The sequence below is a fragment of the Planococcus citri genome, chromosome 2 (assembly GCF_950023065.1).
Source record: "Planococcus citri chromosome 2, ihPlaCitr1.1, whole genome shotgun sequence".
Classification (NCBI taxonomy): Eukaryota; Metazoa; Arthropoda; class Insecta; order Hemiptera; family Pseudococcidae; genus Planococcus; species Planococcus citri.
The window spans coordinates 47,671,608-47,688,638 of NC_088678.1; the positions used below are offsets into that span (position 1 = coordinate 47,671,608).

The window sequence follows — 17,031 nt, forward strand, 5'->3', positions numbered from 1 at the left end:
TGTAAAAATCGGAAAAACAAAAAAAAATGACTAAGGCCGCTTTTCCAAGGAACCCCTTAATTTTGGGCGATAAAAGAATATGATTTTCAAGGATGTGAAGGTGATTTAAATTGTTTAACCGCTATTGAGTGTAAAAATTCAATGTATGTATCCACAATTTTGCTCCAAATATGAAATAATTTCTTACTGTTGCTGGAATAATTCCAAAAAATGGGATACATTTTCTAAATTACCCATTATAAATTATAATGCAGTGAAAAACTGAAAAATATTGTTTAAATAAATAAATAACTTATCAACAAATTTAGATTTACAAATTATTTTAAAAATCGTCGAAAATCGCTTTATTTTAGTATGTAGTAGGATAAAATACCATTCCCATGTTTTTTGAGAGACTCAGTAAAAAAAAATAAAGCAAGGTAAATAAAAGGAAAAAAACGAATTGGATAAGTAAATTGTAGGTACGTTTCATCATGCCTACATAAAGCACATAGGCAACTCCTATAACAAATGCACAATGCGTGGAATGAGTAAAATTGGCCGTTTCACCATGGGTATCCCTGATATCTAACGTTGAACGAGTAAAATAACGCGAATAAGAAAGAACGATACTGCCGTATCCAGTTTCTATATACGTTCGCCCACCACTCCACCAGCCTACATTCTTCTACTTTCACAACATTGAGGTTGCAACTTTTGGAACTAAAAATACTGATAAGAGTGATAACAACTGAAATAGGGGTCTAATGCATTGGGTTATATGGGAGAATGCCGAATTATTGCATTTTTTTATAACTGAAAGAAGTAAAGACTTTTTTAAATGTAAGTACCTTTAGTAGAATTTCACGCTCTTTCATAAAATGTCAACAGAAAAATTCCACGTGAAATAATTTCGGAGATATTGAATTTCAAAGTTTGTGATTCAGTTCAGTTTAATTGATTTAGCGCTTTTTTATTTCTATATTCGTATTATTCGTGTATTTTCATGATTTTTAATTTGATTGTTAGTTAAATTTCAGTTTAAACTTTACAAAATCTTTAATGATGAAAGAAATTGATGTTAGTGAAGTGAAAGTGATAGTGAATGCTTTTAGAGCTGTTATCTCTCTTACAAAACAACAAATATCAAATATCTATTCAAAATTATGTACTCCTGTTTCACACTGAAATATAAAACTCATTTTCACAGGTTGGGTATCAACTATTTTAAAATATTATTACTAAAATATAGAAAAGATGACGAAGAAATAGAATTTCAACATTCTTTGAAATTCAATATCTCTGAAAATATTGCACGTAGAATTTTTCTGTTGACATTTTATGAAAGGGCGTGAAATTCTACTAAAGATGCTTACATTTAAATAAGTCTTTACTTCTTTCAGTTATAAAATAATGCAATAATTCAAAATTTTGCTATATATAATCCAATACATCAGACCCCTATTTCAACTGTTATCACTAATATCGACACTAGCGCTGCACCAGGGGTTGCAGCCTCAATAATGGAAATATTTTAATTTTCTTCTTATATTTCTTCTGTAATTTGCTTAAACGCGTATAATTTAATCAATTTTTCAATTTTTGTTTGAAATGAATTGTTGTTTTATGATTGTCAATTTCTAAAAATTCTCATCTCAATAATGGCTGAAAGAGGTGCACATTTATCAGCAACGTTTGTGAAGAAACCTTCAATTTTTGAATTGATTGCCCAAGATACTTTGGCGAATACGTTTTATTCGGCGTTTCAACATATAGCTAATGTAAGCTTGAACATTCCTCCTTTGGATACTTCAAATTCACGAGACAAAGAATTATAATATATTTGTGTAATTTTCAGCAATTGACTTCCAAAAATCCAACTCGTTATGGATACTTGGTTGAATGGTTTGAAGAACTCTATTTCGGCTTCAATTTTCTATTACAATTCCACTACCTTAAAAATTATGGTACGAATTTCTTACACTCGAATTTATTATCTTAATTCTTTTTTTCTCAGACCAATGTTTTGTGCAGATGCTACATTTTCCGAACGGTTTTATAGTTTGAAGAGAATTCTCATTCGAACGAACACTCCAAATGTCACTGATTTAACCATGAAGCATAAATTTCTATCATTAATGTTCTCCGTGTTTTTCCCTTATATTAGAAATAAGCTACAAGAAGCAGCTAAAAATGCTGAAAATGGAGAAGAAAATCATCTACTTGTAAGTCTGTTTTCTGTCTTCTACAAGTAGAATAAAAAATATTAAAAACAGAAATATTTTTAAAATAATATTGTTTTCATGTTGCAGAAGAAAATTCCAAAAGATTACCATCGATTTATCGTGCAGCTGTACAAATCATCTCATATAATCATCGAATCATTTTATATTTTTTATTATTTAAGATACATGATTGGTAAAAGTGAAACTCATTCGGTATTGTTGCGGCTTGCCGGTGTTACGTTGGTATATTACCATGAAAAACCACAAACAATTAAATGTTGGAGAAATACTTTGAAAGATATTATTTCGGGTAACTGGAGGTAATTATTTCTTCTCTTGTCATTTATGCGTACTTGTTATAATAGAAATCGTGATTTTCAAGTTATCACTGTAAATTAAATTTTATTGCAGATCTTCAATCGACTTACTCAATGTTTTGAAAGGCTTCTTCGGTAGAAGTTTGGAAATAACTGCGTTTTTCATTCAGTTTCTAAGTTGGTGGCATTCCGAACAGCTTCATTCCAAATTTACTGCGTATCCAATACCACCTGCACCTCACAATGAAGTAATTACGAATTTTTTTATAATATTGTACGTATTTTGAATATTTTTACCTGAGCATTATTTTTACAGGTTGAGCAGCTCAATAAAGTCAAGCTCGATAACATTTGTCCGATTTGTAAAAACTCTTTCAAGATTCCCACAGCATTGACTGTCTCTGGGTAAATCTTCTTTAATTTAAGTTGATTATGACCACTTGACGACTTGACCTAATGAATTTATTATATTTCAGATACGTGTTCTGTTTCAAGTGCATCCGAAAGCACATCATTGAAAACAAAAAATGTCCCGTCACTCAACTGGCTGCAACTGCAGATGATTTAGTTCGCTTGTACGCAGATCCATGAGCGTTGAGATCGAATTTAGCAAGTGTTTCACTCGAGCTGTGATCAAGATGATAAAATCACAATTACCAATCGTTGATTTTAAATGGACGACTGTATCTTAGGTGAAAAAAAAAAACACTAAAGACTGAGAAACACATTAATTCTATAATTTTAATGAAATACACGTTGCTATACAATAAATCCGTATGTTTTACAAAATGCTTTGAAAAAATCTAATGGATTTCAGAAGTAAAAGAGGTAGGGCGACTCTGCATCATGTAAAGAAATTACTAGAGTCACAAATTTGCGACTCTCGAGTTGGACTCTTTTTTCAAAAAATTCTCTTACGACTTCCAAAATAATGAGAACTGTTAACTTTGGGAAATTAGTAAGAAGTCGCTGGAGTCCGATTTTAAAAACTCTTCTTCGAGCTCTTCACTTTGATTTTAGATGTGTTTTTGAGTTATAGACTCTTTGAACGAAGGAATCAAGAAGTCTAACTCACAAAACACAAGAGTTGCCCTAACCCTATAAATAACAAGCTTATAATACAATATAACTGCAAAAAAACGTAAAAATTGCACATAATACATGATACCATTTCATCTCATCTCATGTAAAAAATTAATGGCAAAAAAGAACAAAAAAAAAAGTTTTGCTTTTTAGGCGTATTAGAATATCAACTTGGGGCATGTTTTCTTGGTGTAATCAAAAATGAAAAGGGCTAATAATGAAACAAATAACACAAAATTGAAGAATACGCGTGTATTACGCTGAGATTTCAATCATCAATCACCATACATACATCTGAATTGTATGGACAAGTGGTAGTGAAATAATTCTTTGAATTCAAATATACAATACATCTAGAGAAACATGTTACTAGATACTCAATGATGTCGTCCTAATTTCATAAAATTTCGTCTGATTACAGTCGGTATCAAACCGTCAAAATAAACATAACATTGATAAAAGTTAATCCCGGTTAACATCAAATAATAGGTACTTAAGAAACATACGTATCAATCTTGAAATTCTGATTTCAATTAAGTGAGCAATGCGGTATATCAAATCAACACGGTATCGTCATGTTGATGAGTAACAAAATAGTCGTTGGACAGAAAGCATGATAAAACTTCTCTTATAAAAAATAAGAAATAAAATAAATGAAAATCTCGTGAAAAGAACGTACCAACTGCATCTTTCGATTTCCAAGTAACGCCAGCGTTTGAGGAGAAATGGTAGGTAAATGGTTAAGCGTACCAATTTTTATATATTAAATACATCGAAAAGGAGTCGTCGCGTGAGACGCTTGAAGATGAGGAAAGAAAATAGGTAGAAATGCAGGTAACAGGATCTTTCCACGAAGGTTTTCATAATACACTTAAAAATTATTATCAAAAGTCAAAGTAGCAAGAAGAATTATTTTATAAAAAAAATACAGCGATTATATTCAACGACACTCAAACACACAATCGTTTATACTTGGCGATATTTTTTGCTTGGATGCGTTCTTCCAGAGCTTTTTTACGATCACTGTACATTTTTTCTGAAATAAGTTTCGCTGTATTTATTATATAATTGTCAATTATCGTGGTTTTAATTTCGAATTTTATGAGGCTTCTACAAATAGGACAATTCGGACTCTTTTTCCTCCATTGTTGTAGGCAATGATTACAAAACATATGATTGCACGCGGTAAGAGTTGCCTAGAATGATCAGTACATTATTAGAAACTATTCGAGGAATTAAATCATTCGCATTCGAGTACCTAACAGTAACTTACCTCAATAAACATTCCATTACAAATAATGCATTCAAATTCAGTTTCTATCAAATCAATGAAACTTAGTTTAACTTGTTTGACAGTTTCGCAGCAGAAATCTTCGCTCGATGAACATCCATCTAGAATATTCATTTAAATAGATATATAGAATGATATTGTATTTATAATTTATGAACAAAGGGGGAGTAAGTAGATAAAATATGAAGTTTTACCTCGATTCAAAATATTATTTAGGCTTAAATTTTCACACTTCAATGTTTCGGCTGTTTTCGTCAATTCGTAGATTTTACTTTCAAGTCTCTTTTTATCCTGCGCAGGTATATTTATTAATAATACAAGTATACGATGGAGGAAACTGAAAAACCTATATATCTCACTTGTTTCAATTCGTCTTCATTATTCTTCCTATAATTCAGCTCGATTTCTAGAAACTGAATTTTAATTTCCTGTCTTTGACGATTCTAAACAAGCAATAGATTATTAGACAAGTTCGAGTCAAATCCCATTATTAAACAGTCGAACCATTAAAACTAACCTCAGAATACATTGATTCTGCGGTATCTTTATACTTCAAATCTACCTCGAGAAACTGAATTTGCATGTCTTGTTTTTTCACCCTCTGAAAAAATAATTCCTACTCGTTTAAAACCGAAAGAAGATGATACGAAGAGAATATCAATTACACGTCATATGTACTAACATAATTCAAATCAGTTAATTCAGCTTGTAACAGCAGAATTTTATCTTCTTGTGACTTGATGATTTCCCCTTGACTACTATCAGAGTTTGTACTTGTATCCGCAGCTGCCTCTTTAGGTGCATCATTTGTTAGACTTGCTATACGTTCATCTTGTGTTTTGATCTGATCTTGCAGAGTCTTTATTGTTTCCTTCAATTCTTCCAATTTCTGCGTGAATTAAATACAAAACGTAATGCAATAATTAATAAGTAGTATTTTGAAAATCAGTCACGGCCGTTAGTCATATAGGTACCTTTTCTCCGTCAGCTTTCGCATCAGTAAGTTGTTTCTCCAACGCAGTGATTCGATCATCTTTCTGCTTAATTTGATCTTCTAGCATTTTAATATGATCTTCTTGCCAATTTATCTGCTCTTCGTACGATTTGATTGTGTTACGAAGCGAGGTGGTTTCCTAATCAGAAAAACAACAGCGGTATTAAAAGGGTTAACAATTAGTGTAAATGATAAGAACTTTCGGTTACCTGTATTAGCTCTAGGTTCTTTTTATCTTTTTCACTGACTTCAGAAAGTAATTCTTTTACCATTTTCTATAAAGTACATCACAGATTAATGAAATCATCATCAATACGAAGACTAACACTAATACAACATGTTTTGTACTTACAACATCGACAGCATACGGATGTACGCGTAGCAACTTCCGATATTGTGTACGTAACTGAGATAATGTTTTCAGTTCCTACAACAAACCCTTCGTGTTAGAAAGCAATACAAGACTAACTCTTAACAAATACAAATATCATTACAATATGCGATTCAACGTTCAGTGAATTTGTTGTCGATTCCACATTTAGAGTCGCCTCGTCATTGGTATCAAATTCACTTCTTACAGAGTCCATAATATCCAGAAATTATGGACACCTGTCATGCAAAATAGAATCGATTAATGATTTACACACATAATGCACAAGTATTTAGTCCAACATTCAGAAAGTTTCTGCAAGAATTTCAACAAATACATGCGAATTGCCATTCAACGAAGGAAGAAGATTCGCAATAACACAAGCATACTTACTACAGGATACCCAAATCAATGTAGATTAAGTATAAGTATTTCAATACTTGATGGTCGGATTAGATTTACATCGTAACATCGTTGTAAAAGACATTGAATATGGACCCTATCACATTGATACTCTGCATTTTTAATTAAATTATTTTATAAAAAATGATTGTTTTGATCGAAAAACCAAGGGAATGATGTCACAACTGATAAAAAATGCTACAAAGCGAAAAGCGTCAAAACGTCAAAATTATGAAACACAATAAGGCTTTTGACGTATTGCGGGTTGCATATCGGTTTGCCTGAACTTTATCGGTTTGGTGGGCATTCTTATCAGTGAGTATCAAAATGTCATATTTTGAGCAATTTTCATAAGGTGTTTTTGAAATGTATAGCTTTTATTTAGTTTTTTCTTCAATTTTAAACACTGTTAAACCCTGTAATGGAAAAAGATCCTCTCTTCGTCGAGTTTTAAAGAAGTTGACAAAACGTCTTTGAACCTCGACAAAGAGCGGATCTTTTTCCATCACAGGATTCAACAGTGTTTAAAATTGATGGAAAAACTAAATAAAAGCTATAAATTTCAAAAAAACCTTGTGAAAATTGCTCAAAATATGAAATTTTGATACTCACTGATAAGAATGCCCACCAAACCGATAAAGTTCAGGCAAACCGATATGCAACCCGCAATACGTCAAAAGCCTTATAATATTCGAACAAGACGGTAGAGTGTGTTAGCTAAATCTTTCTGGAGAAGCGATCGTGTGTGATAAAAGTTATCTATGCTGGAATTTGAAGGGGAAATGAAGAACGTATTCTTCTTTTTCCCTTATTTTATGGGAAATTTTGAAAAAATTATCAACCTACGTGGTACTTCCTACAAGAAAAAAAATCGTGGGAATTTAGAAAGAGATTAATGAATCTGCTTATTATGGTATCAAACTATCAATCTATCGAATATCGATCCATCGAGTTTTTTGCTCTGGATTGGATAAATTGTTTTATTTTTGGTATTTAAGTATTGTCAAATTTAAGGGAATGAAATCGATTAAAATAACTAATCAAATATAAATTTTTTCTGGTGCAATTTTTTACTCATAATTATCTATTAAAAAATTCAAAAATGTTTATTCTATATTTTTTGCAAGAAAAACTTGCACGATTTTGTCGAATTCATTTTTTATTCTTTTTAACAAAGTCGACTACATAAACGATTTGATTTAATGAAGAATCGAAATCTACCTACCCGTACTAGTTGAACAAATGTTCATGCTTCAAGCTTCAAGCATTATTTTTCAGATGTACTGAACAGATTTTCTATTTTGAATTTTTTTTCTTCAATATGAAATCAATAAATTAATGTTTAATTTATCAGAAAAATAGTTAACTTACCTACTTTCAATTCAATTTTTAGTTCATTCGGAAAATATTCACCACTACATAATTATAGCGATGGGCTAAGTATGTACCTAGTTAGGACAGCAACTGCTTAAAAAACAATCACATTTTGCATTTTTGAAACATAAACAGGTAAACTTCATCATAAAAAACAATCACATTTTGCATTTTTGAAACATGAACATTGAACAGGTAAACTTCATCATTCTTTATTCGAAGAAAATATTAATTTTTTTTTAAATGTTGAGCTCTGATGAACAACCAACATCCCTCGAACAAAATTCTCATTCGTCTTCTTACGTGATGCGATTTCGAATGCTCGGAATCCTACTTTACTTTTCAGTTTTCTGCGAAAATTTTATCTTCCAACTATTATTTATCTATGCTTCGAACTACAAGTACAGTGTCAAGTTGTGCACTCTTTTCATCGTCGGTTAATTGATTATTTCTACCAGCTCAGTCAGTGAGATTCTTCTCAAGATATTTTTTACTTTCATTTCATTTTTTTCAGAAGTAGGTTCTTTTGTCGATGAATAAGAATTTACCTATCATCTTTTCTGCCATCAGCACAACATAGAAATTTTAAAACTAAAATTAGGTACGGTATAAGCTCCTGCCCATATACTTGATATGCATTACAATATATTTTTTTGAAAATTTTGAATTACATAGCACGCCTTTTCAGTAATTTGCTTTCTAACCCTCCCCTCTCCCTCCTGCCAGTGAAAATGATACCCTTCTTGAAACGCTCGAAGAGTGATATTACGATACGACAGAATCCGAAGTTTTTTGGCGGGAAACATCCGCTGAGAACTGCTGCTCTCTGCTGGAGAATCTCTTTGTGTTTCTATTTATTTCATTCCTCGTTAGGATTTTTAGTGATATGGTTATTTTATTGTATTATTACCGGCCGGTAAGCTGTTCCTAAATGTAATGTTCGGAAGTGCAATTAGATTTGTGTCGTACGTACGTGTTTATTTTTTACGTGATTTTTAAATTTTTTTCTTTCAATATCGCGAAATATTTCTGTATTTTTGTTGTTGAATTTTTACGTATCGCATCAATTTTTTATATGATCCATTGCGTGTTTTAATACTTACTAACTTACGGTGATTGATTGTTGAAACCGGTTTAAAGGTGAGAATTTTTTTAAAAATTTTTATTTCTTAAATTTGGAGTAGAAATATGGTGTGATGGCTCGATGAATTTATCAACTTGAAAATTTTTAGAAACAACTTTTATTTGAATTTTACAATAAAAAAAATAATAAATAAATAAAAGTACGTATTAACTTATGAAAAAATTATGCTCGATTCAGCGAGCTGAAAGTTCCTTTCATTGCTGAAAAATTTTGAAATAATTTATAATTAAATTTTTTGAACCACATATTTTCTTAAATAGGTTGTTGACAAGCAGATAATAATAAATAGCGAAACGTCAAAATTTTAAATAAAATTATGTTCATTTTTGACGTAGTTGATATGATGAGGGCACTGGCAGTGACTTTTTCTCAACGTTCTCGTTCTTAAAATAATTTTTAAATTTTCATACTTAACTCAAGTTCTGCTAACTGTGTTTAGTTTTTCTCAATTTTTTGAACCTTGACCTTTACAACATCACTCGAGGTATATTCGATTAACTTGTCTAAATTATGAATTTTTTAATTTAAAGTCTTCCATTTTTCATTTCACGAGCTATTTCTTATGTCATTAAATTATAACATGAAGTGAGAGGTGAAGGGGAGCTGATGCACTCGACAGCCTTTTCGAGTTAATGATTTTATAAAGCAGGGATGCTCTTTATAACTTACGTTCGCTCTTAATGTCTGACTTTATGTGTTTCTTACCTAGCACATTTTCCTAATGTAGAGAATTAATGAAAAATATCATTATTTTCTGTAGGTAACTAACTACGAGTACACAGAGTAAAACGTTAGTTCAAACTTGAAATGTAATAAGCAAAATGTATCGCAGCTGATGTGTTAAAGAAAAAGAACGATCTATTGAGAGATTCTCTTTCTAAATGTATCGATGCGATAAAAGTATTTTTTTTTTTAAATTATTGACAACAGATTTTAATTTAATCAAAGGATGCTTAAGGAAAAAATTATCCTACTTTATAAAAAGATTTTCAACGTTTAACGAAAAAATTAGTACCTTTTCCTAACAACAGAAATATAAACCTTTTTTCTTTTTTTTTTGAAAAAAAAAACTGTAAACCGCAATTCGACCCTAATAAAGAAAACTGAACAATTTCACGTCCAGCTCAAGTCGGAAAAGGACAAGTATAAAATGTTCACTTGAATAAACAAAGACTTTAACTACACTAAACCTAGTAATATAATGTTCTCATTACAAATAGTATTTTTTTAAAACCCGAGAAAGTACAAAATTTATAAATGCTCTTTCGTGCCTTAATTACTTCCCAAGTTGCTTTTTTATATCATTTCCATCCCACTACACCGATTGTAAATTTTACCCGCCGCAAAAAAATATACCACGTAAAAGGGAAGTTATACACATGGAGCGATAAATGTTGCAATCCACATAGGAGGGGCCAAAACGTCATTGTACATGAATTAATGATTTTTTTACATTATAAAAAATTAAATAATTCCGTTTCTAACATTTCCTTTTTTATTCGGAAACATCTCTACAGTATTTTTTTGCACCTTTTTTTCAGTATTTTTAATAGGTACGCGAGTAACTGTAAAATTTATAAGTCTACTGAAACCTACCTGTACCAAAAAAAAACTTATTCCTGTTGCTCTTTCATGTTTTCGTGAAAAAATAACTCAGATTATTTGGTTCAATGGGTAAAATAAAGTCTAAAACATTATTCTCGAGGTGTTTTTCTAATCTTTGTTGACGTGTATTCCTTCATTTTATTCATTGATATGGTTAAAAAGTAAATATACCATTACTATTTATCATAATAAGTCAATATGTTCCGTCATGAAACGCGCGTGATGTTCTAAAATACGTTTTGAAATCCACCATTTCCACCATGTAGGTACGATCAAATGACCGATAAGTATAAGGGGTGTGATAGTCCATGCAGAGTTCAAACTTTCAGAGAAAAAGAAGTACCTACGTGAAACCGTCACTCATATTGCACAGAAGCATATTTTTTTCAAAACACGTTTCAGATAATTTGACGCTTTTATGTATCTAGAAATGTACACGCGATCTTTTCTTCGGTCTTCATTTTTCAACTTGACGCTAAAATGACCATTTTAAATATAAATATAGGTACCTACCTACCCATTTGAGTTTTTAATTTTGTAACAATTAATAATTCTTGGTATTTTGTTAATTAGTACCTAATTATTTTATAATTCGTTTCGTCTACCAAAGAGAAACCGATCTAATTAATTTTACAAGCGAACTTTTACAATCTACGTAGACAGATATGTACCTATCTATTTTTATGAACATTTATAGCATTTGGTTGCAAATGTTACTTATATACTCGTATTTGTGCATCTACGCGTAGATCAAAAATTACATAAAACCTTAAATGTAACTTTAACGTAAAATTCAATCGTCTTCCGAGTTCTTGCTTCGTTCGCCACCCTTTTATGGCGTTTAGAAATTCGTTTTTCGCAGCATGATGCGATTCCTGTTTTGGTTTCTTGAACGTGTTCTGGTTCTACTCCAAGTTTTTTGTTTTACTATAGTCATATTTCATTTGCTTGAAAAGCTATATAAGTTTGGCATTTGTGATAACGAAATGTATAAAGCTGAGATAAAAAAAAAACTGAGTCGTGGTTTGAATGAAAAGTGGTAAAGGATGGAAATTTTTTTAAATGGGAAGTAAATTCATTACTAATGAATGATGAAAATGGTATTACGCGGAAGAAGAATTGAATTATTTAAGAGTAATTTTTAGTGACGAATATTTTTGCGATGTGAAGTTCAAACTTATAGGTATTGAGCGTATTATATTGTTTGTAATTTAGGAATTTAATTTCCTATGAAAAAACACAATGTTTTTGTTGAATAATTAATTTACGTTCTTACAAAATGCCGTTGCAAATGTCCACTCTAATCGAGTCTAGAATCAAATTTTGAGCTACCTACTGAAGTTCATTTTCCGATTTTTGACGAATTTTTGAAAATGATGGAAATGGTCTGTAGGTTTACCTACCTGTAATAATTTTGTATAAAAAAAGTAAATTCCGTAAAAAAAATCTAAAAATTTGTTTTTATGTTCGTGAAGACCCCCACCCCCCCACCCCCACCACAGATCATGAGTGGATTTGAAGCCTCTTGTAAAAGTTGACTTTTCTCCAGGGATTTCAAATCGCTCAATAACACGCTGTACTTGATCAACTTCGGCAGCTAAAAATTTGAACCTGCCATAAGGAGGCTAATCACGAGTTTGAAGTGACGAGTTTAAAAGTGTAGTGTTTTTTTTTACAAATTAAAAATCTCAGAAAAAATCAAAAATTGTCTATTTTTTCTATAAAATTACTCAAAAATTCTTCAAATCTGCAAAGTTGATCCCTTGAATCAATTGTTACTATACTTTTGAGCCAATCATAGAACGTCCAGCAGAATCGTCAAACGTACCTACTAAAAAGAGAAATCGGCAGCAAAAATAAAGTGTCGGCCACCGATTCATAATATGTACCAAATTTATGACAGGATCAGAGACGAAACTAAAAATTTTCCGGGAGAAGGGAGGGGGAGGGGTTGGCCGAACATTTTCCGACTGATATGAGAAAAAAATATTAATTTTATGGAATAAAATAGCGAGTTTCAAAGCCAGGGCAAAAGCTTTCAAAAATTCGTTTTTTTCGAGAGGTAAAAAAACAATGTTTTTTTTTTGGATCCAAAAAATTCGAATTCGAATGATGGATTTAAAAAATTTCAACTTTGAAAAAGAAAAGTAATCCGCGAGGGGAAAAAAGCTTGCCTTGCAAAATTCTTGTTTTAAGAAGCAAAAAAATAATGGTATTTTTTAATGTGAGAAATGTGTTTTTTTATTTAAGTACCTACACATTTTAAAAATTTGAGTACCTAATGAATTTTTGAAAAAAAAACAAAAGAGGGCAGAGCGAAATGAAATCAAAAGTTTTCAAAAATTATCAGGTATTTCGAGAAGTAAAAAAACGATGTTTTTTGTGATGAACACTCAATTTTTTTGTCTCTAAAATTTTAGAATGTGATGGTTTTTTTTAAAGTTTTAATTTTGAAATAGAAGGAATACAAACAGACTTGAGCGAAGAGAAAGTGATTTGAAAGCCCCGAGGAAAAGTCAAGTTTTTGTTGGAGGCCCCAGATCGACTCGAAAATGATCGCAATTAGTTCGGGCTTTAAAGTGGTCGACTTTCGTAAACAATCCGATTTTCAGATTTTTATTTCTTTGTAGAAGTAGAAAATCAATGTATGTACATACAAAGAAAAACCATTTCTGCTATTTTCAGAAATTCTCCAAAATTAATGAAAAATCAGCTTCAGAAGTTCAAAATTTGTTTCTGAGTGTGTATTTAAAATTTTTTTGGAGCATATAGCCAAAAATCATTGCCAAACTACCTCAACAAAACGCAAGAAAATTTTTAAATTTTCAGGCTGATACCTCCCTCCCTCTTTGCCTTCGGCAAGAGTTCAAAATTCTGAACATGTTTCGAAAAAAATATGAATTTTTATCTCAGGTGATCTTATGATGTCCATTATCAGGTAAGCATTCAATGTAAATTAGTTGTTCAGCTTCAGTTACTTAGGTAATAGGTACCTATAGGTACCATTTCAAGAGGATAATAACAAAATTATCTTATTTTGAAGGCAAGAATTATTCTTTTGAGAACTTCTGAATTTGACAAAAATGAACCTTAAGCTTTTCCCAAGAAAACACAGAAAATTGATAAAATTATTTTTTTAAATATTCAAAAGTTTTTTAATCGTATGTACCTAACCAACCCACTTTAGAACCTTCAGCTTTAACCAATAACGACTGGAGTTATTCGTCTGAATCTAATTCTTTTCCACGTGTCAGTTAAGTATATTAACTCGTTAAGCGTTAAAAAGGAAACAACGATTAAGTACATAGAAATTGGTGAACTGCAAAAAGTTATAATAATTTATAATCGTCGCTAGTTAGCATTTGTGATGGAACTCGCTCACAAATTATAAAATCAGAAATTGTAGCGAAAAAATAAACATCATCATGATCAACTGGTTGCCTATCCAGTGAATTAAAGGAATCGCTCAAAATCATGCATTCGACTCAACCCAACACCCCCAACAAACATTCAAAAATCGCTCTACGTACTACTTAACTACTTACAAATACAAAATGCCCATTTTGGGCTCCATTGCACAACCGAAATGGTTTCGAAAGCAGTAACCGAATAAAACGCGAACGGATTAACGGATATTTCGGTAATTATGAAAATATCCTCTCGAAAAACAGTCGTCGAGGTAATGAAAACAATTGAAAAATTACTCGAAATCTTGACTGCGCACGGTGGTCGCGGGTTAAAAAACCACACCCATTACGAGATTCAATCAAATTTCAAAAGCGAATTATCTTAATTACGGTACCTACATTATTTTAGGTTGTACAATACGAAAAACACGTTTCCACTTATTCGATTTGTAGTACCTAGAAACAAAACTATTGGCTTAAAATAGGTACTGAGTTTCTCTTTGTAGTTGGTCAATTTATACAGGGCTGTAAAAGTTTTACAACCTGCGTATACCTATCTAAATCGTAGGTGGATATTTATCGTTATTGTATCGTCTTCTACGTATAATTTTGCTTTTATTTTTGCAGCATTTGCGGAGTGTTTTTCTTATCTTTTATATGAGTAACCAAAGCCAAGGGGACGTAGTAGGTACCTACCTACACGTGATGTCGATCGAATTTTGAAATGGTTCCATTAATAGAAATTGGAAATCAATACTTTGATACTTACTCTCGCTGTAACAAAAAGATGAATAAACATATTATTATTTTTTGCCGAATGTTAAGTCTTAAGCGTAAGTACTAGGTAGAGGTACCTATCGATGCATGATGTTGTTTCTGAGATGTATTGTTTTGATGATAGAAAGGAATCTGTTCGTTGTTTTCTACGAAATTTTCAGACGTTATAACTTTTAGTACGTCCCAAGGAAGTAGGTATTTTCCTATAACAATAAACAGTACAGAGGCCCATCTACCCACGTGTAAATTTGAGAACATACTCGGGTGTTTTGTATTTGTGTATAGAAATTCTCTATTTATAAATATTATCAGGCGTTTGATACCGCACCAAAATATGAAAAAGAAAATGTTATTAAATTGTCAAGTCGATCAAAAGCTCTAGGACAATTCTGAAATTGAAGCTTTATAACACAAATGCCTTAAATATACGCGGAATATTTTCGCTTTTGTGTGCGATTTACGACGAAGAAGAATACGACGCTTGTGATCTTTTGTCAAATATACTTATCATACGATCATTGTATCGTCGTCTTACCTACTTACGTTATAGGATTAGGAAGAAAATTGTCGTAAAATGAAATTTAAAACAACGCCAGTCTAGATTATTGTTACGAACGAGAAAATAAAGTTTTTTAAAATTAATAAAGTTCCAACATCAAACGCTTAATAACATTTAGCAAACAGCACGTAAGTATTTGAAGGAAGAAGGAGAAAAAAAAACTATACTAACGTCGATTTCAAACGTCGTAAAACCGCATTTATGTTCGTACAAGTCTAAAGTCTCTCTCGTCAGTTAAGCTTTTTTGAAGGACCACGTAATATCAACAGCTTAACAATCGTTTCAAATAACTATTTCGCTATGTCTGGGTTCAGCGAATCTAAAGCAATAAATTGAAGAACTTTTAGCGTCGACGTTATACTTACCTATACTGCATGTACATATCTATAGGTACCTAGTAAACTATACGAACTAAAGTCTAGCTATAATAGAGTCAGTATAATAGAAAAACTATTGATACTTACGACGATAGCGTACTAAATGATTAACATTTTCACCTCTTCAACGCAATCACCATGTAATTACCCATCTCAGACGCGTTTTCCCTTCGACGACGACGCGGGGTGAAAATGAAACTCGAATTTCCATACGTTGAAACAGCATAGAGCTACGAGTAAAAGTAAGTACACCGTACACCGGAGGAGTAGAAATTACATAAAAGAAAAATGACGCATTGCGGTTTTTACTCACTTGGTACATGAAGCTGGTTGCGCGAGACCGCCCGGTGATTTTTCTTGTTAGACATGGTGTACCGCAACTATGCACACCGCCAGCGCCAGGTCTGCCACTGTGCACGAGCACCGAGCACCGCCGCGCGTACAGTACAAGGGATGAAAAGGAAAGTTCTCGACCGTGAAGTTGAAACGAATTTGTAAAATCGCAGTCATAAATATTACAGCAATACTTTGAGGGGTAGACAAAACTCGCATCTATTCGTTCAAATCATTTTTTATTGAGAGATTTTCGAAGGTTAATCATAATAATGTGATATATTAATATAATCCGATTGTTACGAACCCTTGTGCAAAAAAATATTTATACCCCGTGCTGAAATTTATATCGCATAGTACCTAATAAAAACTGGACCTAATTCAATGCAATTTCCGTACCTTCGATATCGTCGCGTCCGCCGTCTTCTTACGAGCTGGGAGCTGCGGCCGACCCGACCGGCGTACAGTACTCTCAGGAACACCCGTCTAATGGTTTTTATATTAGCCAGCGTTTTTGTGCTACTAGCTCAATCGTAAATGGACGAAGAAAATATTACGTTTGTCTAATAATTCGTCCGAGGGTGCACATCTTGTATGGTCAGTTACCACATAAGTTTATTATCGAGAAGGGTGAATCGCTCAGTCGTAATAATTCTTGTCATAGGCAAATAAAAATTTCACGTTGCTCGATTCCACCACACCGCATCGTGCAATGTTTTATAACGTGAAATAAATATAAAATCATTTTAATGGAACGAATTTTCAATCATATTTTCATCAAATTAAATTATCAA

General features: G+C 31.9%; 3 protein-coding genes across 5 annotated transcripts in view; 2 read left to right on the top strand and 1 right to left on the bottom strand.

The window, feature by feature from the left end:
* Positions 1 to 987: 987 nt before the first annotated feature.
* On the top strand, positions 988 to 3,292 carry Pex12 (peroxin 12). Its single transcript, XM_065350822.1, has 7 exons — positions 988 to 1,760; positions 1,838 to 1,946; positions 2,014 to 2,204; positions 2,292 to 2,524; positions 2,616 to 2,769; positions 2,838 to 2,926; positions 2,998 to 3,292. The coding sequence occupies exons 1-7, from the start codon at positions 1,641 to 1,643 to the stop codon at positions 3,110 to 3,112; spliced, it is 1,011 nt and encodes a 336-aa protein (XP_065206894.1). The 5' UTR covers positions 988 to 1,640; the 3' UTR covers positions 3,113 to 3,292.
* LOC135836173 (E3 ubiquitin-protein ligase rnf8-like) lies at positions 3,235 to 7,306 on the bottom strand. 3 transcript variants are annotated; one of them, XM_065350819.1, is made up of 11 exons: positions 6,653 to 7,306; positions 6,384 to 6,498; positions 6,242 to 6,316; positions 6,099 to 6,164; positions 5,870 to 6,028; positions 5,578 to 5,784; positions 5,413 to 5,496; positions 5,255 to 5,338; positions 5,090 to 5,186; positions 4,878 to 4,996; positions 3,235 to 4,800 (listed from the first exon to the last, which is right to left on the bottom strand). In XM_065350819.1, exons 2-11 carry the CDS (start codon positions 6,474 to 6,476, stop codon positions 4,555 to 4,557), a joined length of 1,230 nt encoding a protein of 409 aa, XP_065206891.1. In that variant the 5' UTR covers positions 6,477 to 6,498; positions 6,653 to 7,306; the 3' UTR covers positions 3,235 to 4,554. The 3 variants fall into 3 exon arrangements, with proteins under 3 accessions (XP_065206891.1, XP_065206892.1, XP_065206893.1); XM_065350820.1 differs by having other exon boundaries at positions 6,384 to 6,574; XM_065350821.1 differs by lacking the exon at positions 6,384 to 6,498 and having other exon boundaries at positions 6,653 to 7,305.
* Positions 7,307 to 8,892: 1,586 nt separating this feature from the next.
* The window catches only part of LOC135836181 (connectin-like), a 289,346-nt gene continuing 281,207 nt past the window's right edge, over positions 8,893 to 17,031 (top strand). Inside the window, exon 1 of the mRNA XM_065350833.1 lies at positions 8,893 to 9,175. The gene's annotated coding sequence lies outside the window, so the exon portion shown is untranslated. The remainder of the gene's footprint in view (positions 9,176 to 17,031) is intronic.

Bases quoted from the DNA above. Each gene is read 5' to 3' on its own strand.
- Pex12 (XM_065350822.1), top strand. From the start codon at position 1,641: ATGGCTGAAAGAGGTGCACATTTATCAGCAACGTTTGTGAAGAAACCT. The intron at 1,761-1,837 runs GTAAGCTTGAAC...TGTAATTTTCAG, and splicing joins CGTTTCAACATATAGCTAAT to CAATTGACTTCCAAAAATCC. The intron at 2,525-2,615 runs GTAATTATTTCT...ATTTTATTGCAG, and splicing joins ATTATTTCGGGTAACTGGAG to ATCTTCAATCGACTTACTCA.
- LOC135836173 (XM_065350819.1), bottom strand. From the start codon at position 6,476: ATGGACTCTGTAAGAAGTGAATTTGATACCAATGACGAGGCGACTCTA. The intron at 5,785-5,869 runs GTACCTATATGA...TAATTCACGCAG, and splicing joins CGAAAGCTGACGGAGAAAAG to AAATTGGAAGAATTGAAGGA. The intron at 4,801-4,877 runs GTAAGTTACTGT...TGATCATTCTAG, and splicing joins GTAATGGAATGTTTATTGAG to GCAACTCTTACCGCGTGCAA.